The sequence below is a fragment of the Heterocephalus glaber genome, unplaced genomic scaffold (genome assembly GCF_053883595.1).
Source record: "Heterocephalus glaber isolate CG9 unplaced genomic scaffold, H.glaber_assembly_v1.0 deba00001058, whole genome shotgun sequence".
In the NCBI taxonomy this organism is placed as follows: Eukaryota; Metazoa; Chordata; class Mammalia; order Rodentia; family Bathyergidae; genus Heterocephalus; species Heterocephalus glaber.
Window position 1 is genome coordinate 3,305,050 of NW_028258184.1, and position 24,168 is coordinate 3,329,217.

Sequence of the window (24,168 nt, forward strand, 5' to 3'; positions counted from 1 at the left end):
TACTCCATTTTATAAAAAAACCACATTTTCTTTATCCAGTCTCCAGTTGATGGGCATTTGGGCTGTTTCCAAGTTTTAGCTATCACAAACTGTGCTGCTATGAACATGGGCACACATATATCACTGGGGTATGATTCTTTTAATTCTTTGGGGAAGATCCCCAGCAGTGGAATAGAGGGATCAAATGGGACTTCCAGTCCTAGTTCTTTGAGGTATCTCCATACTGATTTCCCCAGTGGTTGCACCAGTCTACACTCCCACCAGCAGTGGAGCACTGTTCCTCTTTCCCCACAGCCCTGCCAGCCTTTGTTATTGGTTGATTTCATGATAGCAGCCATTCTTTCTGGAGTGAAGTGGAATCTCAGTGTTGTTTTCATTTGCATCTCTCGAATGACCAGGGATGTTGAACATTTTTTCATGTATTTATTTGCTATTTCTACTTCTTTGAGAAATGTCTATTCATTTCAGATGCCCATTTTCAGATTGGGTCTTTAAATCTGGGAGGTCTCATCTTTTAAGTACTTTATAGATTTGAGATAGTAGACCTTTGTCTGAGGAAGAGCAGGTGAAGAATTTTTCCCACATTGTGGGTTGTCTCTTCACACTGCTGGTGGTTTCTCTTGCTGTGCAGAAGCCTTTCAATAAGAAGAGATCCCATTTGTTGATTGTGCTAGTTCACGGGCAACTGAGGTTTTGTTCATAAAATCTTTTCCTACACCGATGTTTTCCAGGGTTCTACCTAACCTCTGTTCCAACTGGTTCAGAGTTTCTATTTTAATATTTAGATCTTTAATCCATTTTGATTTTAGTTTAATGGATGGTAAGAGATATAGGTCTAGTTTTAATCTTTGGCAAGTTGAAGCCCAATTTTTCCAGCACCATTTATTAAAGAGGCTATCTTTCCTCCAGTGAGGATGTTTGGCTCCTTTATCAAAGATGAGATGGCTGAGTATAGCTAAGTGGATGCACATTGAGGTCATACTCTTAAGTGAAATAAATAGGACACACATGTGTAAATACCAAATAGTTTCTCTGGTGTGAGAAACTGAAAGTGTAAATAAGGACTAAATGTATAATAGGTAATGTGAAATTGGAATAAAAAGGGCAAAGGGGCAGGAAGTGGGAGGGCTAGGGGAAAGGATAAAAGGGAGTGGGATTAATATGAGAAAATGGAAAAATAGGAACAAAATCCTTGTAAATAGGGAGGGATGGAGGGGTTGAAGGGAGGGCTGGGCCAGGGTGAAAAATAAGAACCAAGAGAGATTATGTAAAGGTGCAAATTTCCAATGATGAATGTCATTATATTGTATACCTAAAATGTACCAATGATTAGAGTGAATAATCGATAATGCAAAATAGGAAGAAAAGGTCCAAAGGGGTAGGGGTAGTGGGAGGGGCAGGGGAAAGGAAAGAAGGGAAAGGAAAAATGCTGAGAAATGGAAAAAATGGAAATAAAGTCTCTGTAAATAGGGAAGGGTGGAGGGGGTGAAGGGAGGGCTAGGAGTGGGGAAAAAATAAGAACCAAGATGCATTATGTAAAGGTACAATTCCCAATGAGAAATGTAATTGTGTTGTATACCTACAATGTACCAATAAAAGAATTTAATAAAGTACAAAAAAAAAAATAAAAAAAAAATAAAGTGGTTTAGGATGTCTTACCTTTCTAACATGTATTTTAAATTCAGTCTCAATGGTTGATAAGCCACCTACTTTAATTTACTAATTGGATATCTTTTTAACTTTATTTCTATCAATACACTGATCTGGATATAACTTTTTGTATTATCTTTAAAATTGGTATGTTTTAATATCATATAGGGGTAGTCACGAAAATAGTCAAGTCCACAAATTTGCCTAGAAATGTCATTGAGTTAAGCTGTACATGTGTATGATAAATTTATATAAAGTCAACCACGAACAAAACAACAACAAAATAGATGGCGAAGCATATGTTTAGAAAGTGCCCAGAGCTCATGCCAAACCTGCACTCAGGTAGACTGAGCTGCTACTTCCAGGAAAGGAGGCCGCAAAAAAGCTTCCAACAACACCACAAGGCACAAGCTGAGGAGGAATCAATTAACATTTTTGCCCATTCAAATTCTGACATCTTTGAAGAGAAAATGACATTCAATAATATTGCAATCTTACAGCTGGGCATTCAAGAAAATATTGGTAGGCATGTGAAGGGATGAGAAAAATTGAACCCATAATTAGGAGAAAACTCACCTAATAGAAACCAAACTAGAGGCCCTACCGAGGTCCTGAGATGCGCGGAAGACGCCTTATCACCTCGCTGCAGACAGGCAGGTCTGCCCACACCCTACCGAGGTCCCCGGTCGCGTGGAACACAGGCCGAATCATCCCGCTGCAGACAGGCAGGTGTGCCCACGCCCTACCGGGGTCCTAAGTCGCACAGAACACGCCGAATCAGCCCGCTGCAGACAGGCAGGTCTGTGCACGCCCTATCAAGATCCTGAGTCGCTCGGAAGACACCGAATCACCCCGCTGCAGACAGGCAGCCACCTGATTCCACACTACAAAGACGCAGAGGACACCAGCCCACCAGACCAAGGTACTGAGTCCCACTGTTCCCGGCCCAGAGGTAGGGGCTTCTGAGCCGTCGCCCCACTGCTCCTGGTCCAGAGGAAGGGGCTTCCCGGTCACCATCCCTCCCGCTGCTCCCAGCCCAGAGGAAAGGGCTTTTGGCCCACCTTCTGTCCCGCTGCTCCTGACCCAGAGGAAGGGGCTTCCGGGCCACCATCCCTCCCACCGCTCCCGGACCAGAGGGAGGGGCTTCTGAGCTGCCATCCCACTGCTTCTGGTCCAGAGGAAGGTGTAGGGAACAGGGGAAGGGGACGTTATCAGAATCTCTGCAGTAAGTCCTAGTCTTCTGTGAGCCATGGCAGCACACCGTGAGTTACAGGAAAGGTAGAAAAATGAGAGTGAGAAGAAGCTGAGCTTTGGGTCTGATCAATGCTGCTCAGGGCAGCAAAGACAAAAGTCCCCAGTTTACTGCACCTTTTACTCAGTACATCGGGAGAAACAAAAGTAACAAATGGCTTGCAGGAGTTCAGTACATCCGCGTAAACAAGATGGTAAAGGTCCAAGAGTAATGAGGAACTGAGTGGATGTTTTGTTCCTCCCAGGATGTTTTCAGCTCCCAGGATGTTTCTTGTCCTGGAGAATCACAAGCATCACCAGATCATTGAGGTCTCAGTTGTGACCAGAGGCCAAAATGCAATTATGTCTCGGAATTCCATAGCTGGGCTGTAGGCAGGAGAACTAGGCTAACCAAATGATTTTTCCCTAAATTTATGTAGCATTGCTCCCGACAGGAAGGGGTTTCCCGGCCACCATCCCTCCGGCTGCTCCCAGCCCACAGGAAAGGGCTTTTGGGCCACCATCCCTACCGCTGCTCCTGGCCCCTGGCCCACCTCACCCAGCTCAGAGGAGGTAATCCGTGCAGGCACTAACAGCCCCCCGCCCACCCTAGTCGAAATGAGAAAACATGTAAATAAGTCTCAAAACCAGACTTCCAGATCACCTACAGCAACCCCAAAGGGAAATGAGATGGAACACTCTGATACTCAACCACCTGGACCCACTGAACTGGCAACAAAAGGGGATCTGGAAAAAATGAAATCAGAAATAATTTCTCAGATAACAGGAGAAATTGTGCCCCTAGTGCAAGACATGATTAATAAATGTAGAGAGGAGCTCAGGAACATGATGGAATCCCAACATAAGAAACAAATGGAATCCATAAAACAGATGCAAATAGATTTCCAGGACATGAAAAACTCCACTGAAGGTCTACACAGCAGAATGAGCCAATGTGAGGGCAGACTTTCAGATATAGAAGATAAGATTGCAATTAGTGACCAGGAAAAGAAAAATTGCTTCAAAATTATAAGGGAACATGAGAAATCAATCCAGCAGCTGCTAGATGATGCAAAAACGAATAACATAAGACTGATTGGGCTCAATGAAGAAACAGGAGAGAGTGCAGATGACATAAAAAAATCTCTTCACAGAAATAATGGCAGAAAACTTCCCAAGCAGGGGAAAAGAGCTTGACATACAGATAAGTGAGGCATATAGGACTCCAAATAGCCTTGATCAAAAACAAACTACACATAGGCATATAATTGTTAAGATTCCAGAAACACAACAGAAGAACAAAGTTCTCCAAGCAGTCAGAGAAAAGAAACAAATCACATACAAAGGAAAGCCCATCAGAATCACAGGAGACTTCTCAACACAATCCATCAAGGCAAGAAGAGCTTGGAGTGACATATTCCAAGCCCTAAAACAAAACAGCCTCCAACCCAGATTGATGTACCCTCCAAAACTATCTTTCAAAATTCATGGAGAAATAAGATACTTTCATGACAAAGAGCACATTAGGAACTTCATGAATACCAAACCAGCACTCCAAAGAATTTTACACAATATCCTAGGAACAGACATTGAGGATCACAACCCCAGGAAGCAAAGCAGAATGAACCCATCTGGCATGACAAGAAATTAAATGTAAAGGGGGAGAACCTAACAAAAAGAAAAAGTCATGGCAGTGACAATTCAATATGTTTCAGTTATAACCATCAACATTAATGGTCTCAACTCACCAATCAAAAGAAATAGACTGGCAGAATGGGTCAAGAAGCAAAATCCAACAATATGCTGCATACAAGAAACACACTTAATTCAAAAGAAAACTCATAGACTGAAAGTTAAAGGGTGGAAAACAATACTGCATGCAACAGGAACCCGAAAAAAAGCAGGAGTAGCTATCCTCTTGGCAGATCAAGTAGATTTCAAACCAACACTGATTAAGAGAGATGAAGAAGGATATCATATCCTTGTAAAGAGAAGAATCCAAGAGGAAGAGATGACAATCATAAATATCTATGCACCAGAAAAGAGTGGGGTGGCAAAAAAATAGTTGAAAAGTAGTAGTGAAACTGTTCCCTATGATGAGAAAAATTTAAACCACAAACAAGCTGAAAATCTTAATTCCAAACCAAGATATGCATGCACACACACACACACACACACACACACACACACACACACTCACACCATAATTCAATATTAAAATAGAAGTGATGAAACCAACATTTTCAAAGTAATTCCAAAAATAACATATACTTATACACTGGAGAAAAAAGGTAATTGCTACAGTGTTCTCAATAAGCACAATATAAAATAGGGATAATTGATCACTAGTTTTAAAAATATAAAAGAAATTATCCATGTAGGCCCCATTCCATGTCTACTGAAAATACATTTCAAAAGTAAAAATGAAAGAAATACCTTTTATTCAAACTATCAATTTATTTCCAACTGACTAGTGCTACACTGTATGAGAACTAAGAATACTAGGATTTGAAAAAAAAACAAAGCTAGGTAGAAACTTAGATTTATATTACACAAAAAAGTGGAGGATTTTAGAATTGGTAAAAATATGAATACATGGAGAATATATTTTTATCTTTTTCAAGCAGCTTTAAGAAATAATTAAATTCATAAAAAATAAAAATAACAGTAGACTTACATGTAGAGGTAAAATTACAAATGATAGAAAGCACAAAAGTATGATGTTGCTCACATTTCCAAGCAACTTAGGGAAAAGAGGCTATAGTGATGCCCTTAAGGAATGCCAGATTTGGGTGCATTGAGAACTGGTTGCACCTGCAAAACTTGGGAAAAGGCAAGAATGTACCAATGCTGCTCATGATTTAAATGCGGGCCACTGGTGTAGAAGGCCAATGGTATGGTACAAGTTCTGCACAGAGAATTAATGGACATTTCATAGGATTCAAATAGAGTCACTGTGAAGAACACCATGAGAAATACAAGATGGAGAAGGCATGACCCAGCCAACAGAAATTCTTCCAGTGATCAGGATAATTGGAAGATCTAGAAAAACTCAAAAAATATTGATTCGAAGATTAAGAACTAAAGTTCTATGACTGCTCTTCCCATTAATCATAAATGGTAATCCTATTGCATTTATGTTTGCATATCTTATATTAGTATTTTAATGCCTAGAAAAAATAACTTAAATGTATCATAATGAAGAAATGTAGAATGTATGAATTAGAAATATATCTTTTTATGCTTAATTCATTTTCACATCATTAATACTCTGAAATTGTTCATTAGACAATAGAGAAATATAGTCTATTTTTCCCCTCAATTCTATTGTTATTTTCATGATTTATATCAAACAACTGTTATCAAATTCATACATATTTAGGATTATTGCAGCATCTGATAAACTGGCAGCTATGATTATCTTTTTATTGAAATCTAGTACTTTCTAATATTAATATAACTTTTCTGTTTCTTTTCATTAGTCCTGACAAGGCATACATATTTTATCTTTTGAACCTTTAATCCATCTAAGTTTTTCATATAAAGTGATCTTTCTGTGGATAACACATGGATGACTCCTGTTTTATTATCCAGTGTGAAAATCTCTGCCTTTTATGGGGGGCATTTCAGTCACATAATTTAAATATTTTTCCACTATTGGTTATTAGATACATATCTTTGGTTTTTGCTTCTAATGTTTGAAATTTGCTTCTTAAATTGACATCTACATATTCCTATTCCCTCTTCCTACTTTTTATCCTATTGAAGTCATAAAACCCAATTCAGCAACTATTAAACTGAGCAATATACATTTTGACTTTGAACAATTATGTATATTTAAAATGACTGCAATGTATGTATTTACTGATGAATTAAATATTTTTCATGCTATTTATTTCTTTGCATAGATTCAAATGTCCTTAATATTATTTTCTAGCTGCCAGAAAATTATCCTTAAAATTTCTTGCTGAAAAGGTCAACAAGTGATAACTTTTTTCAGCTTTTAAGAAATATTTATTTGGTATTTTTTAAAAACAATTCAATGAACATAAGATTTTAATTTTAAGGCTGTTTTTTCAGCAAAATGCTGTTTCCTGCATCATTTGTAACAAGACATCTACTGTCAGGTTATATTTCTTCGTAATGTATGATTTTACTCTGGCTCTATTTAAAATTTTTCCACTTACCACATGTTCAAGAATTGGAATATTATTTGCCTTCTATGATTTCATTTATATTTATTCTCCTTGGGATTTATTGAGCTTGTTAATATATAGGAAGTATATTACTTTCAGCAACCTTCAGTTATAATTTTTTATAACTATTCTCTTTCTTCTCCAGCGGGGACTCCAATTATACTTCTGTTAACTCTCTTAATATATTCTCATATGTTCTCAAAGGACACTGGCATACTATGATTATTTAAATTTTTTCTATGATTTATTGGAATAGTTTCTATTCCTATGTATTCAAGTTAACTAAAATTCTTCTTTGTTGTATTGCATTTTTATCATTCCTATGCACCTTCCTTATCTCTCTTCATGATAATTATGTTTTGGGCCAGGGATTTAGCTCAGTGGTTCCACTGCCTGCCTCGCAAGCACAAGGACCTGAGTTTGATCTCTGGTACCAAAAAAAAAAAAAAAATACAACATGATAATTATGGGGTTTTTTTTTTTCTTCAACATATTGAGCACATTTTGTAGCAGCAATTTTAAAGTATTTGTATGCTAATTATATCACCTATGTTATCTCTGGTTCTTTTTCAATTTAGTACTTTTTCTCCTGAGTATGTGTTATGTTTAACTGTTTCGTTATTTGTCTGGGAGTTTTTCCTTTGGATATTGGATATTATGAATTTTATATTGATGATTACTGAATTTTATTTTATAATCTTTTAAGTAGTGTAGGTTTGGGTACAGTTAATTAGAATCAGGATTCTCCATTTTAGACTTGTCTTTAAATTTTGTTAGTAAACATGAAAGCAACTTTAGTGCAGGGAAAACAAGCCTTTACCAAGGCAATAACTTCCTAAGAATTCTCCCCCATTGTTTTGTGTATGACAATGTCCATATATTCTCCTTGGACAAAGCACAAGTATTCTTTGTGTATGAAATTTGGAATATATTTGAACTACTGTTTTCCTGTAGTCTTTCTGTTTGTCTTCCTTTGGGCAGTTTTCTTTCATGTATTTGCAGATCAATGCCAAGGCAAAGTTTCAAGGGAATCTCTCTTCGGATCTTCAGACTGTCTTTCCACAACCCCTTCTCCCCATTCCGGGGCTCTGACTCTGGCACTCAAAACTCTACCCTTGTTTCTGAACTCAGGGATGTGTCAAGGTTTGTTTGGGCTCTCTTTCTTAAATTACAGAGAGAAAACAATTTCCAGGTAATAATCTGGGAAGTTCATAGGACTGGTCTTGTTTGTTTTTCTTTCTTTCAAAGGTTTGCAGACTTAAATTAATATCTGTTTAATTCTGGGGAAAAATTATTTTCTATATTTTTGTCTGCCTTTTGATTTAGTTTTTGTATAAGTGAGAGAATGAATCCAGCCTGTTACCCTTGCCCATGGAAAGAGACAATACTGCATACACTCTACATTGTGCACATGAATTCCTTCTGAGCTTGAGCCTACCAAATATGAATTACCAGACCTCAGAAAACTAACAAGACATGTTCATATAAACAAACAAAACAAAACAAATGTGTACTTTACTAGTTTGTTATTTACTTGAGAATGTTTAAATAGCTCACATTTTTGCATTTCAAACTTGTTCAAATTTCCTGTTTCTAATGTAAGCCAGGATCTGATGCAATTAAATATGTTCAAATTTTATATGTGATCATCTTTTGTAGATAACTACATAAAGAATCCCAAAATTTGCATACTTAAATCTTCTTTAAAAGTTTGAAATAAGACGGACTTTGACCAAGAAACAAATGTTTCAAAATATTTCAAAATTTTTAGAATAATTAATTGATATGTCTTAGTTTTAGTTATACATTCATTTTTTGAAAATTAGGCATTTCAAAGTTGCTGACAGCCTATTTTAAAAATTGAATAAACCATTTTGTTCTTTAATATATTTCTATGATTAATCTTTGACTTTAATACAAGCAAAAATAAGCAGCTGCATTCTCCAGCTGTGACAGTCCCAATAAATGAGGCAAGCAAAACCAGTAATAAATAAAGCAATTTACTTCTTTATAAAAATGAGTATCTCTACTTAAAGTAAAACATGTAGCTAGTGATAGATTCAAGCAGCTGGTAGGCTAAACTGAATACTCACTGGGGAATTAGGTTACCACAACATTTGGTATATTTTACTGAGAAGGGCATCTTGAGATTCTGGTGGAAACCTTTAAGAGCTTTCTTTTTGAATTCACTATCAAGAAACTGTCTTGTTTTGCTTAGGTCTCTGATACAGCTGAGTGATAGAATGTAGTCCATTTCTGCTACATGAGCAATCAGCTTCCATTTCCCATTGTAAGCAGAGGTTCCATTAATAATAGATAGAAAAGGGGTGGGGATTTAGGTCAGTGGTTCCATTGCCTGCCTTGCAAGCAAGCGCAAGGTCCCGAGTTCGATCCCCGGTACCAAAATAATAATAATAATAATAATAATAATATATAGAAAGAAATGTAGTAAATTTGTAAGATTGATATAAAAAATAAAAGTTATATTTAATCTCCAGAGGCTGCTATGTTTCTAGAATAGTCAGAAGTTATACAAATAGGCCATACTCCAATATGATGCTGTCAGATATCACCATTTTATGCAAACATACATACATTCTCTCCCTCTCTCTCACTCTTCAGGGTGCCTACTATTATAATTAGACTACTATAGCAAAATTAGAATTTCCCAAAGTGCCTCAGAACTAATTGAATTTTCTAACAATCCCCTAAATCTGTGAGTATCTATACCAATGCTGAGTTTCCTATTGATGTATACTGGAGAAACCACACATCTATCAAAGAGCAAAATACCAGTTCCCAAACTGTCATTACATTTTCACATTAATATTTGGATATTAGTGATCAAGTCATCATCTATTCATAGATCAAGTCACATATATTGAATTTGCATATACCGATGCCTAAGGACTAACATTATTCATATTTCAGTGAAATATTTATAGTCTATATTTGTATATCTACTTATGGTTCCTATTCTATTTTATGTATATTTTATTTAACATATTAATATATTTAATATGCATGTAAGATAGAAGAGAAATTTTTGACCTACTTACATTAATTTCTGAAGGCTAAATAACAACCTAATGTGATATATCTAATCAATTTCAATCTGTTTGCTAGAATGTGAAAAGGAGAAAGTTCCATGAAGTAACTGTCAGGGTAAAGTCTGCGGGCTCTGCAGTGATAGTCTTTATTTCATTTCTAGTTTCAGTAATCTGTGTCTTCTTTGGTTTTATTGATTTTCCTTGATTATTTTCTGTTTTCAATTTCATTAATTTCTGGTCTTATCTTTATCATTTCCTTCTTTCTGATTGCTTTGGGTTATCCGGTTTCTTGAGGAGGGCACTAGATTGTTTCACTTTCCCAGAAAAACAAAATCAATAGGATGCGCGTGCAAAGAAAAAGAAAAGTGCAAGCTCTCGCTGTTCTGTTTTTCTGTACAGAATGGTACCGGGCAAGGTGTAGACAAATGATATGCAATGGGGCAATCTCCTCCTGCTGGAAGACTCTTCCTTTACTCATCTCATCACTACTGACATTTCTAAAGATTATGCTCTAGACTATTATCCATTCTTACTGCACACATTATCCATGGCTGATCTCATCCCACATTCTGGTTTAAAAACCATGCATTGGAGTTAAAATGGCAGTGTAAATTTGGGCAGCATATCACAGCCTGTTCAGGACATGGACTCTCAACAGTGAAAACAGTAACTCAGTGAAAAGAAAAGGAGGAAAACTCTGGCAGCCAAAAAAAAAACTGTTCACAGAAAAATGAGAAATCACATAGAAACTGGAGAAACTGAAGAAACTGAAGACAATACAGAGACAAGAAGAAAGCAGGCTGGACAACTAACCCCAGCTCCATGGGTGGGGGTAGGGGAAAAGGTGGCAGCTCCAAGGACAGGGACACTGGAGCAGCTGAAGGGAATGTAGCCCCCCTAGGGCAGACACCACATGACTGACCATGCCTTGCAGAAAGGGTGGGACAGGACTCAACTCACTCACACAAAAAGGGAGTAAGGAAACAAAGTAGGACTTAGTAGTCACCCATTCTCCATCCCCTATAGCTGTGGATTTCAATAGTGCAAGTCCTGAAAACAGAGCACTCATTCAAACACATGAAATTTTAGACTCATTTACCTTTTTGTTTGTTGGTTTTTCAGGGTTTGGTTTTCCTTTCTTTTGCTCTTTTATTCTTTTTCATCATTTTTCTTTGTTTTCTTGTTTGCTCTGTTATATTAACCTAAATCTATTAATTTTCTTTTACTCTTTAATTGGATCCTTCATCTAACTTTTTTCCTTTTTCTCATCTTCCTGTTATTTTTCAAATTTTACTGCTTTCATTTTTCCCCTTCCAATGCCTTCATTTTTATTAGTACCACTTACTATTAAGCATTAATTTCAGATACTTAGTTTATGCTATTATTATTGAATTATTTTCTATTGTTAATGGTTGTACAACTTTGTTCTATTGTTAATGGTGCATTTAGTAGATATTTAGTGTGTGTCAATATTTGTTTTGTCTTTGTGTCTACACTGCTATTGAAGATCTCTCTTCTTCTGTTAAGGGTAGTACAGTGGCAGTTTTTATTGGCTATTATGGTATGTCAACATTCGGTTTGTCTTTGACCCTATTATTGTGGATGATCACCAGTGCAGGCATGTTGTGGCCATTGACTGGATTTTACCTTATGCTAATATCTGGATTATCTTTGTGCTATCAACATTATTGTTGCTCCAAGAACTGGATGCTGGGCCAATTACACCTGCCTCCCAATATTAACTGAGGTGGGTGGACCAATGCAAAGGCCCATAGTTAGCCATGCCCTGAACACAGCCTGCAGCCAGGAGGCAGACCAAGAGTGCCATCTGAGTCTACAAGCAACCTTGCTCACTAGCAGACAACTGAACAAAGCATGGGGAAGAAGAGGGTCCAGCAATTTAACTCAGACAGGATTAATTAATACAAACAGGACTGCGAGGTTGCTATGATTTTGTGTTTCTACAACTGCTTGGCTTTTTCTTTTCTTTTCCTCCTCCTCTTCTTTCCTCTCTCCCCGCTGTGGTTATCTATTCTCTTTTTCCACTCTTTATTTCTATTCCTTTATCTTCCCCCTCTTTTATTTCTCCTTACATGTGATTATATGTCGGAGGTGTCTGTATGTGTGCAAAGAGAATAAGAATGAATCAATGTTTTAATAGTACCTTTCATGGGCAAGTCAGGGTAACCTTCACCAAAATTGTGCACAGGGAATCCAAACATAAGCTAACTACCAACGTATTACTGTAATAGGTTCTAACACTTTCACAGCTTCCCCCAATCTCCAACTATAACATTTCCTCTGAATCCCTTCCTCCCACTCCCACAAACATTCTCAAATCCCCTCAACACTAGCCCTCACTTCAGCTATAAAATAATTCCAATAGAGTCAGATCACCTGTTTTTTATCTATTACTATTTCTCTTTTTCCTTGTCATCTTAATGAATTATCATCTTCATTTTTCTCTTCCAACCTCCTTCCTTCCTCTCTCCATATCACAGTCTACATGTTAGTAGCAGTATAATACACTCAGTATGTGCCACTGATAAAGGTAAAATTGTTTTAAAAAACACAAGTTTTAATGCATATGACTGATGTATGGTTCGATCTACTGATGTTGACATAACCTGTAAGGATTCTCTCCTTGCAATACAGCAACCAAGTCCAAGCCTATTAAACTGAGTAGTTCGAAGACGTAGATAAATACCAAAATGCAAACAAAGCTAATATCATACTACTGGTAAGCATACACTTACAAATAGATCTTGATACTACTAATAAAATGTTTCCATTTTATCCCACATCCCCACCAACATTTTGGTGTCTTCCCAAAAGAGTTAAAATCATATTACAGCGATACATGCATACCTATGTTTACAGCAGCACAATTTGTAATATGTAGCTAGATCTTGGAAACAGCACATATGTCCAACAAAAGATGAATGGATAAGGAAAAAGTGATATTTATATACAATGGAGTATAATGCTGCCATAAACAAAGATAAATTAGAGGCATCCGTAAGTAAATGGATGCAAACATCAGTGTTACATGCATGACTGTCCCAACAGGTGAATTGTATCCCTTCTCAGGAAGTCTTTGATTACAGTAACACAAAGAAAAGTGTTGATTTAGTATACCAGATGTCATCATGTTATAGTTTCTTAAGGAAAATACTGAGATGGTATAAAAAATTTCTAATACAGCTATTTGTGTTACAGCAGCTGTAAACACACATTATACACACATTATATACACCACATGATATACACCGCATTATATACACCAGCAATGGGGTACTTATAAGATTTCCATGTTAAAATTTAGAGAATTAATGATTGATAAACTATTAATGAATATAAATAAATTTCTTTTAATGTAATGAAATAAATTTGTTGATTACTGTAATGATTTTTAAAATTGGTATGAATAGTATTAATATTTATATTTAGGCAGTAGTTATTTAAGTTCAAGCAATAAACTAGATTTGGCCCATTTATAGATTTTTAAATTAATTTAATTTTATTAACTTTACTGTACAAGCCACCTGATGGGACAATCATGCAGGTCCCACCAGAGGTTCAAGCCAGGAGAAATATGTTAATGAATATGCTAATTTGTTTCATTTGTCATACTAGTCTATCTTCATTGTAAAGCAAGTTTTATGTAATTAGCTATTTCTTCTTTGTAAAAATCTTTTTGGTCTATGTCTTGTTCTCTGACTACCTTGAGGACAATGATACACAGAGTATTAACTATTGTTATTCATCGATTATTTTGTTATAAAATTTGGTTTCATTTTTTCATAATAAAAAAATACTGCCCCTCAAATTGACCCTTAACCCTCAGCCTAAAAATCAACAGAAAACAAGGCAACAAAATGCCTCCAAAAATCCCAGCTTTCCCAAAGCTGATCACAGGGCAACAACAGGAAGGAAATAAAAGATCAAATGGCTGAATTATATGATATGGTAAAAGGGGGGAAAAAAATCCAGAATAATAAAATCTTCATTTGAAAATGCGGAAAAAACAAGAACAAGAAACCCAGGAGATAAAGAATTAAACTGAAAGTATGGGCAGCAAAAGTGACCAATGTGAGGAAGAGTGTCAGAACTAGGAGACACAGCTGAGCCAAGATTGGGGAAAGAATTTAGCAAACAGATAACTCAGTCATACAGAACCCAAACAGTGATGATCGAAAATGACACATCATAGTCACAATCCCAGAAGTACAACATAAGGACAGAATCTTAAAAACACACAGAGAAAGGCAATACGTCACTTATAAAGGTAAACCCATTAAAGTCACGGCAGACTTCTGAACACAAACCTTAAAGGCCAACATTTGTGGAACATGTGAACTCTGCTGTGCCAATGCAGTCACTGTGTCAGACTTAGAACAAATCTGAATTATTTGTAAGTCTGGGACATACTGGGCAAGAAGCACATTTAATCCAAAAGAAACTTATGAACTAAAAAATCAAAGGATGGAAAACAAGGTTCCACACAACAGGAGTCTGAAAGCAAGCAGAAGTAGCTATGCTATCTTCTGACAAAGTGAACTTCAAGCCAAAACTGATCAGAAGAGGCAAAGAAGGTCACTACATATTGATTAAGGAACAGTACAACAGGAAAAGGTAAAAATTGCCATACTGGTGCACAAAACTGCATAAAATAACACTAATGTACATAAATGACCAGATAAGCATTGATGTGATTATAATGGAGGATCTTGATACCTCACTATCACAAATAGATCACCTAGAAAACAAATGAATAACTAAGTATCAGACTTAAACCACACTTAAATGAGAAACCCAAAGTATAAATAGTTTAAAGACAAAGTAAAAGATAGACAATTGGAAACATACAGAGCTTTTGCATATGAGAAGCAGACCTAGAGATGGAGGAATAGGGACTCAATTGGAAAGAAAGGGGATGAAAAAAGAATGAGATATGTTGTATACATGTATCAACTCCCCATAAGGAATGTAATCATTAGGTACTGCAAACGTGTACTAATAAAAAATTTTAAAAACATGCGTAACACATACAGACTGAATTCAAAGAGCATTGTATCCTAAACCACCCAGAGGTAAATACAAATGGACTTACTAACATATTCAGTTGAGGATCTTTCAGGAACCTCTAATTCAATATGTCAATAACTAAAATTATTTCTGATCCCTATAGTTCTTCCCTCAAAACTGCTTTTCTGAGGGCCAGAGATTTGGCTCAGTGGTGCCACATCTGCCTCGCAAGTGCAAGGTCTGAGTTTGATCCCCAGTACTAAAAAATAGTTGCTTTTCCTCTATTTCTCATTTTAATGAATGGCATCATTGTTTGCTAAAGACAGAAACCCTTTCCTTACATTTAAAGAATTACCAAGTCACATACAGTATTCCACTTAAGAAGAGAGTCTTGTCATTTGCAGTAGCTATGCTCTATAAATTTACCATGAATATGAAATTACCAAGTACTAAACTACAATTTGTGAAAACCAGTAAGTGTTACAAAAATTTTTTGAAGGATACGAAAATTTTTAGTGAGCAGGTATAACTGATAATACAGTATTTGTGTGTATAAGGGTCATTTCTAGCTGATGAATCTTCTTCTGTCTTTCTAATCCCATGTCTGGTATCGATGACTGTTCTATCCATTTTACATGAATCCTCATAACTTTATTGAAACTAGTTTTTGGCAAACTCACCAATAAGTCCATGCCGTCAAATCTGATGGTCACTTATCTGTCTCATCTTCCAACATTTCCTAATAATGCCATCAAATATTGCTACATTGGGGACACAGCTGACTACTCTATTATTTTTGAAATAATTTCTTCTCACAGCTTCTTTTTTTGGGGAGCGGGGGAGGCTTTATTTCACTGTGGGAAGTGGACAGGGCAATAGGCAGGTGGGAGGGCTGGTGCTGGGCCGGGGCTGGGGGCAGGCCGCCCGGGGCTGTGGAAAAGAGAATCTGAGGCCTGACCCTGGGGACAGGGTGGGGGCAGGGAGCTAGTCTGGAGGAGCACCCCCACACACCCCGGCCGCTCCCTCCCTCCGGGCCACACCTCACCGTCCTCCGCCCTCCGTAGGCCCGTCACTCCGTTCACCGTCCTTCCTGCCCCGGCCCGTGGGGAGGGGCTAGGCCAGCGGGCAGTGGACAGGGAGCCTGGGGGAGGAGGGACGGGGTGGGGCCCATGGTGTGAGGAGGGCGAGGTGGCCACCTGGGTGGTCAGTTCCTGGCAGCGATGACTACAGAGAGAGCCACACCCCCCAGGGCAACAGCGGTCGCCCCAAACAGCCACTTCCATGGGATGGACCAGGCGCCCTTGTTGGGACACTTGGCAGGCAGCCGGCTAGAGTTGCCCAGCATCTTCTGGTACAGGGCAGTCTCTGTGCTGCGCTGTGCCGCATGCTTCTTCACCAGCTTTGAGAGCTCAGCGTGAATTGTCTTGTTGCAGGGCTCCAGCCTCAGTGCCGCCCGCAGGATGGGGGTGGCCGCGCTGTACTCGCCCTGCTGCGCCAGCACCTTGCCCTTGCGGAAGAGCGCCTTGATGTTGTCGGGCTGGCGCTCTAGCACCAGGCTGCAGGAGCGAAGGGCGGCGCGGCAGGGGTCCAGTTTGAGCTGTGAGGAGGCCAGGTTGTTGAGACACTTGACCTTCAGCTGCAGCAGCTGCTCCTCCTCCTCGAAGGTCATGTCCACTTTGGCACTGGAGGTGATGGCCTTGATGGCCAGGTCATAAGAGTTGGCGGCCAGCACGAAGTCCGCCCGCTGGTAGTGGACGTTGCCACACTCACGCTTCTGGTTGCCCAGAGCCACGGGCTCCTGGACAGTGAGCAGCTCCAGGTTGGGCCCGTCCACTGCCGTCTTCAGGGTCACCTCCAGGCACAGTGCCGCGTGCAGGGGGATGTAGGGGCTCCTGCTGCCCTGCGGGCTGTAGCAATACTTGGAGTCCGCAGTGACCATGGCCGTCTCGCCCACGTCCATGAGGCGGACGCTGAGGTCCAGGGCCTGGATGACCTCGAAGTCCCCCAGGGTGGAGGCCACCTTGGGCTCCTTCTGCACCCACGTGCCGTTCTCCAGCGACATCTGCAGCTGCACCGTGACCACCTGGCCCTTGGTGGGGCAGCCGGAGCCGGGTGGGCCCGGGACCAGCATCTTCTTCCTCAGCAGCCTGTTCCCCAGAATGTCCAGCCACTCTTTGGGGGCCAGAGCTGGCGCAGCCACAGGCTCCACAGAGCCCAGGAACTCTCGGGCCAGCGCCCCAGGCTGCTCAGCCTCCTCCACTGGGGACTGTCCCATGTCCTCGTGAAAGACCCTAGTTAGCAAGACAGAATCCATATTGCTGTTTGACCCACCTGCCTGCCCTTTAGGTGAATTCAGAAGGAGGAAGCTTAAAAATCTCCTCCCTTTTTATAAAACAAACACATTTTCTTTATCCAGTCTCCAGTTGATGGACATTTGGGCTGTTTCCAAGTTTTAGCTATCACAAACTGTGCTGCTGTGAACATGGGTGCACGTATATCACTGTGGTATGATTCTTTTAATTCTTTGGGGAAGATCCCCAGCAGTGGAATAGTGGGGTCAAAGGGGAGTTCTAGTCCTAGTTCTTTGAGGTATCTCCATAATGTGGTTTTTTTTAATAAAGTGGAGTACTACTCGGCCATAAAAAATGAGAAATTAGAGACATTTATAGCTAAGTGGATGCACATTGAGGCGATACTCTTAAGTGAAATAAATAGGACACACATGTATAAATACCGAATAGTTTCTCTGGTGTGAGAAACTGAAAGTGTAAATAAGGACTAAAATGTATAATAGGTAATGTGAAATAGGAAGAAAAGGGGCAAAGGGGAAGGAAGTGGGAGGGCTGGGGGAAAGGATAGAAGGGAATGGCATTAATATGAGATAATGGAAAAATAGGAACAAAATCTTTGTAAATAGGGAGGAATGGAGGGGTTGAAGGGAGGGCTGGGCAAGGGTGAAAAATAAGAACCAAGAGAGATTATGTAAAGATGCAAATTTCCAATGATGGATGTCATTATATTGTATACCTAAAATGTACCTTAGAATGAATAATCGATAATGCAAAACAGGAAGAAAAGGTCCAAAGGGGTAGGGGTAGTGGGAGGGGCAGGGGAAAGGAAAGAAGGGAAAGGAAAAATGCTGAGAAATGGAAAAAATGGAAATAAAGTCTTTGTAAATAGGGAAGGGTGGAGGGCGTGAAGGGAGGGCTAGGAATGGGGAAAAAAATAAGAACCAAGATGCATTATGTAAAGGTACAATTCCCAGTGAGAAATGTAATTTTGTTGTATACCTACAATGTACCAATAAAAGAACTTAACAATAACAACAACAAAACCCTCCTCCCCTTAGAGAGTCTCTTAGAAACAACAATTTGGGCCAGGGATTTAGCTCAGTGGTTCCGGCGCCTGCCTCACAAGCGCAAGGTCCCAAGTTCAATCCCCGGTACCAAAAAAAAAAAAAAAAAAAAGAAACTACAATTAATCAACTATTGTTTTACAAATGTTCTAACAGCAGGACCTTCCGCTTCTGTACCTTTTGCTTGCTTTACTAGTTCTATCCCATAGGGGGGCCTAGAAACTGTTGGCCTCAAAGGTGTATAAAACATGTTTGTCAACCCCAAGTCGAGGCTTGAGTCCGATGCTCGACCCGGGTCCCGGCCGGTAATAAACTCCTGTGTGGATTTAATATCGGTCTCTAGTTGGTTCTCTCTCACTGGGTGTAACACTTGAGTGGTGGCAGCTCACTCAGGTCATCATTATCCTCTTCCTCCTCTTCCTCAGCATCTGCATCCTCAACCCTGTCCAGCATGTCAAAATCCTCAAGTGGGGGAACCCCAGCAGGCAGTGGGGCAGCAGGCTCAGAGGGCTCCTCAGCACACGATGCCATGCTTCTGGGGGATGGGAACTGGCCCTCGGCTCCAGGACCCCCGCCTGGGGTCCTGTGCCCCCTCCCTGCCCCCAGCCCTCTTCTCACAGCTTCTGTGACATGACAGTCCTCTTCCTTGTAGCCAATTTCTCTTCAGTTTTCTTTGCTTGTCTTCCTCAAATTGCTTCTGAAAGTTAAGAGTGCCAAGGCTAAAAACATTAACAGAAACAGGCATGGTTGATAAGCACATTTCACACAAAGCTGTAAATAGCTTTCAGTCAAACATGGCCAATTAACGATGTGCCTTTTCTCTTCTTGAAGAAATTCCATCAAAATGGTAGACAATTGTGAAGGTGCAACACCAAGAGGACAAGAAGAGAAAAAAGAATACTACTGGCAAGATATTTCAAATTCTGGATGATATAATATAGATAGAGATGTAGCATCTGATTTAGTAGAACAAAGGAAGCTAGAATTTAAGTTACTGTGGTGGGGACAGTTTGATAATGAGATAATATGCCCTGCAAATTCTAGAAAGCTCTAAACCTTGGAAGCATCAAGTACCAGAGGAGCATTTTATGATTTGGATCTGGAATGTCCACCAAATGTTCATGTTGAAGTCTTTGTCCACAATGCAGCAATATTCAATGGATTCTTAATCTGATGGCATTACTGGGAGATGGTGGACATCCCCCCCATCCCTTCCTGGCCACCATGAGGTGACCAGTTTTGTTTTGCCATGCACTACCTGCCATGATGTCTGGTTTCACCTTGGACTCAAAGTGATGGGGCCAAGGGACCATGGACCGTAACCTGTGAAACGATGAACAAAAATAAATCTTTCCTCCAAATAAATAAATGAACAAAAAAACTTTCCTTCTTAAGGTTAATTTTCCTATGTATTCTGTCAGTGTCAGAAAGGTGACTTACACAGAGGACTTATGTGGTAAGCCAGACTGAGGTCTGAAGTCTTTTCCCCTGGAACCACTCAGTCAGAGCACTATTCTATTCCTTTCCTCCTCCTGAAGAATATGAGAAATTTATTTTTTTTGAAAGATTGAAGCATGCAGGTTTTAGGCATTAGGGCACAGGGCAAAGAGGAAAGTGGGGCTGAACTGTCAGTTTGAAAACAGAAACATTAAGCAAAAATGTATACACAATGGTACCCTCACACCTTGGGACAGTACTATTATTTACTAAGATCTATGTTTTTCTTTAGTAATAGAACATCCAAGTTTTAGCAAGGTACATACCAGATAAAAAGTGTTCTTCTCAGCCTTGATTCCTGCTGGGTATGAGTTGAAGTGGTATACAACTTTCATTTGAGCCTTAAAGATAAAAGACATAATGCTCTCTATTTTTTTCCTTCCTTTGCCAACTGGTGGGAATGTTAATGTGATTAAAGGATCTAGAATAGCTACCCTAGACTGCGGTACAAGATACATATTGAAGGTGAAAAAAGTAGAAGCCTAGGAATCAGACATCTTCAAATCACCACATCAGTCCTTGACTGATGGCCCCATGAAAGAGGAATCCGTTTCTTGTTATGCTATACAAATCTTTATATTGTATAATCCTGGAAATATAGTGTTACTAGAAAACTGAATATGTGTGGCTCAGCAGCAGTGCTGAGGGCACAGAAGTTTTGTGTCATTATCTGTTTGTTTCTTCCTTGTAGGAATGATTTTGGTCTGTGTCTTGTATTCTGAGTAACTACTTTGAAGATAATGACTCACAGTGTATTAACCATTGTTCTTCTCTTATGAAATTTGGTTTTCTTTTCATGAATAAAAAAGAGATGTACAAGTAGAACTCCAGTCTTTGCCTTCACCTTGGCCATCATTTGCAGTCTTCCAGCACAGATCCTTTGCCCGCCAGCACCAACTCTTCAGTCTTATGATGCAGACCCTTCGGCCTCCTTATTTGGACTTGCTGGGGACACTACAGTGAGCTGCAGGCCTTCAACTTGATTCTTCAGATCTCTGCCTACACACAGATCTTTCACACTCTTCCTCATTTTACTCTGTGGGTGGCCATTGTAAGCCAATCTTGTAAATTCTTACATATTTGTATGTCTTGCATTAAATCTGTTCCTCTAGTAAGAACTGACTGATACAGTGACTGAGTGGGATCCTCTCTTAAAATAAAACATGAAAAGAGCTGCAGATGTAGCTCAGTGCAAAGGCCTTGGGTCCAACCCCAGTGTTAGAAAACAAAAAACAATGCAGTCATGATTAAAATCCCAACAGTATATTTCACAGAAAAGAATCCAAAAATTCATTTGGAACCAGAAGAGACCTAGAATAGCAAAAGCAATTCTAGGCAACAGACACATGACAGGGGGTATCACAATCCCCAACTTGAAACTATACTACAAAGCTACTCTGAAAAAAGCAGCATGGTACTGGCAAAGAAACAGACCCCAGGATCAGTGGAATAGATTAGAAGATGCAGGGGTGGGGATTTAGCTCAGTGGTTTCGTCGCCTGCTGCGCAAGCGCAAGGACCTGAGTTCAATCCCTGGTACAAAAAAAAAAGATTAGAAGATGCAGACACAACTCCAGACATACTCAGCCACCTCATCTTTGACAAAGGAGCCAACCACGCTCACTGGAGGAAAGATAGCCTCTTTAATAAATGCTGCTGGAAAAACTGGATTTCAACCTGCCACAGATTAAAACTAGACCCGTATCTTTCACCATGCACTAAACTAAAATCAAAGTGGATCAAAGATTTAAATATTAAAACAGAAACACTAAACTTGCTGGAAGTTAGGTTAGGTAGAAATCTTGAAAACATTGGCGTAGGAAAAGACTATGAACAAAACCTCAGTAGCATGGGAACTAACACAGAGAATCAACAACTGGGATCTCATTTTATTAAAAAGCTTCGGCATTGCAAGAGTAACCACCAACAGAATTAAGAGACAAACTACAATATGGGAAAAAATTTTTAGCAGCAGTACCTCAGACAAAGGTCTACTATCTAGAATACATAAAGAACTGAAAAAAATCAGATCCTCCAAATATAAAGACTCAATTCAAAAATGGGCATCTGAAATGAACAGACATTTCTCAGACAAAGAAGTAAAAGCAGCAAATAAACATATGAAAAAATGTTCAGCATCACTGGTCATTCGAGAGATGCAGATGAAAACAACACTGAGATTCCACCTCACCCCAGAAAGAATGGCTTCTATCAAGAAATCAACCAACAACAAATGTTGGCAGGGTTGTGGGGAGAAAGGAACACTTCTCCATTGTTGGTGGGGGTGCAGACTGGTGCAATCACTCTGGCGACCAATATGGAAATACCTCAAAAAACTAGGATTAGAGGTCCCATTTGACCCAGCTATTCCCCTGCTGAGTATCTTTCCAAAAGAATTAAAAGAATCATATCACAGCGATATATGTGCACCCATGTTTATAGTGACATAGTTTGTAATAGCTAAAACTTGGCAGCAGCCCAAGTGCCGATCAACTGGAAACTGGATAAAGATGATGTGGTTTTTTTTTATAAAATGGAGTACTACTCAGCCATAAAGAATGAGAAACTAGAGTCATTTATAGCTAAATGGATGCACATTGAGGCCATACTCTTAAGTGAAATAAACAGGACACACATGTGTAAATACCAAATAGTTTCTCTGGTGTGAGAAACTGAAAGTGTAAATAAGGATCAAAATGTATAATTGATAGGGCCAGGGATTTAGCTCAGTGGTTCCACTGCCTGCCTCATAAGCCCAAGGTCCCGAGTTCAATCCCCAGTACCCCCCCCCAAAAAATGTATAATTGATAATGTGAAATAGGTAGGAAAGGTCTAAAGGGGTAGGGGAAGTGGGAGGGGTAGGGAAAAGGAAAGAAGGGAAAGGAAAAAATATGAGAAAAGGAAAAAATGGAAACAAAGTCTTTGTAAATAGGGAGGGCAGGGCAATGGAGAAAAGAACCAAGATACATCATGTAAAGGTACAAGTTTCCAATGATGAATGTAACGGTATTGTATGCCTAAAATGTACCAATAAACTTAATGGAAAAAAATAAAAAAGAAGAGGCAAGGGGAGAGGAGACAAAGGGGGGGGGGAGGGGAGGGGGGGGGAGGGGAGGGGAGGGGAGGGGAGGGGCCTAAGTCTCACAATTTATATAATAAATAACTGGGTGCTAGGGGTACGGCTATCTGATAGTACTTACCTAGCATGCATGAGACCCTGGACTAAATCCTTCACACACAACCCCCCCACACACACACAGCAAAAAACCCAAAAACCCCTCAAAATTGATCATGGACTACACTATAAAATGTTACTATATAACTTTAGTTGTAGTTTTACATTGTTTTGGAAACAACCAAGATATTCTTCAGTGGGTGATTGGTTAAACAAAGTATAGTACATTGATACCAGGATATTACTCAAGAATAACAAAATCAATAAACTACTGATACATTTAACAATCCAAAGAATTGCACTGGAAAAAAAAGAACACAATCCCCAAAGGTTACATACTGTATGATTCTCTTTATATAATATTCTTGAAATGACAAAATTATAGAAATATCATGAGAATATGTAATTATGAGTATAATACATGAGGAATTCTTGTAGTTATGGAAATGTTCTGCATCTTGGCTGTATTGACATTAATGTCCTGACTGTAACATTGTAGTGTTTTGTAACATTGAGGGAAACTGGGTAAAGGCACACGGGTTCTCTCTGCATGATTTACAAATACATGCAAATCTACAATTGCTCAAAAAGTTTCACTTTTAAAAAGACTTCAAAGTAGAAAGCGGTAACAAAAGGCAAATTATTATTTCTGTCTGGAAAAGTTTTCTACTACATAGTACAAAATGATAATTTTATTGCTTACCTTCTATTCTATATGTTAGGTTTTGATGGACAGCAAAAAAAATGATTTGAATAAAACAGTAATACTGAATAACTATAATAGAGCTGGCTAAATTTAACATAATATGTAAATTTTTTCATTTTAAAACCTGATAATATAAAGTGGCATTTCTTGTTACTGCATGCCAATAAAATGTTTCTATTCTTATATTTCAGACAGCTTGCATGCAAGAACATTTTGCCTCTTAAGAACTACCTTATAATGGACTTCTATATTAAATTTCCTCTAGCGATGCCTCATGACATC

At 39.0% G+C, this 24,168-nt stretch overlaps 3 protein-coding genes across 5 annotated transcripts in view; 1 reads left to right on the plus strand and 2 right to left on the minus strand.

The window, feature by feature from the left end:
• LOC147828523 (fibrous sheath-interacting protein 2-like) overlaps positions 1–21,549 on the plus strand; it is a 62,061-nt gene extending 40,512 nt beyond the window's left edge. For both annotated transcript variants that reach the window (XM_087209654.1, XM_087209656.1), the window contains one exon: positions 19,341–21,549. The gene's annotated coding sequence lies outside the window, so the exon portion shown is untranslated. The remainder of the gene's footprint in view (positions 1–19,340) is intronic.
• Positions 1–24,168, minus strand: part of LOC147828522 (PMS1 protein homolog 1-like) — a 165,754-nt gene that overhangs the window by 50,040 nt on the left and 91,546 nt on the right. The gene's annotated exons all lie outside the window — the stretch shown is intronic.
• LOC101712087 (peptidyl-prolyl cis-trans isomerase FKBP8-like) lies at positions 16,227–19,345 on the minus strand. Its single transcript, XM_087209657.1, has 2 exons — positions 18,880–19,345; positions 16,227–17,445 (listed from the first exon to the last, which is right to left on the minus strand). Exons 1-2 carry the CDS (start codon positions 19,038–19,040, stop codon positions 16,359–16,361), a joined length of 1,248 nt encoding a protein of 415 aa, XP_087065783.1. The 5' UTR covers positions 19,041–19,345; the 3' UTR covers positions 16,227–16,358.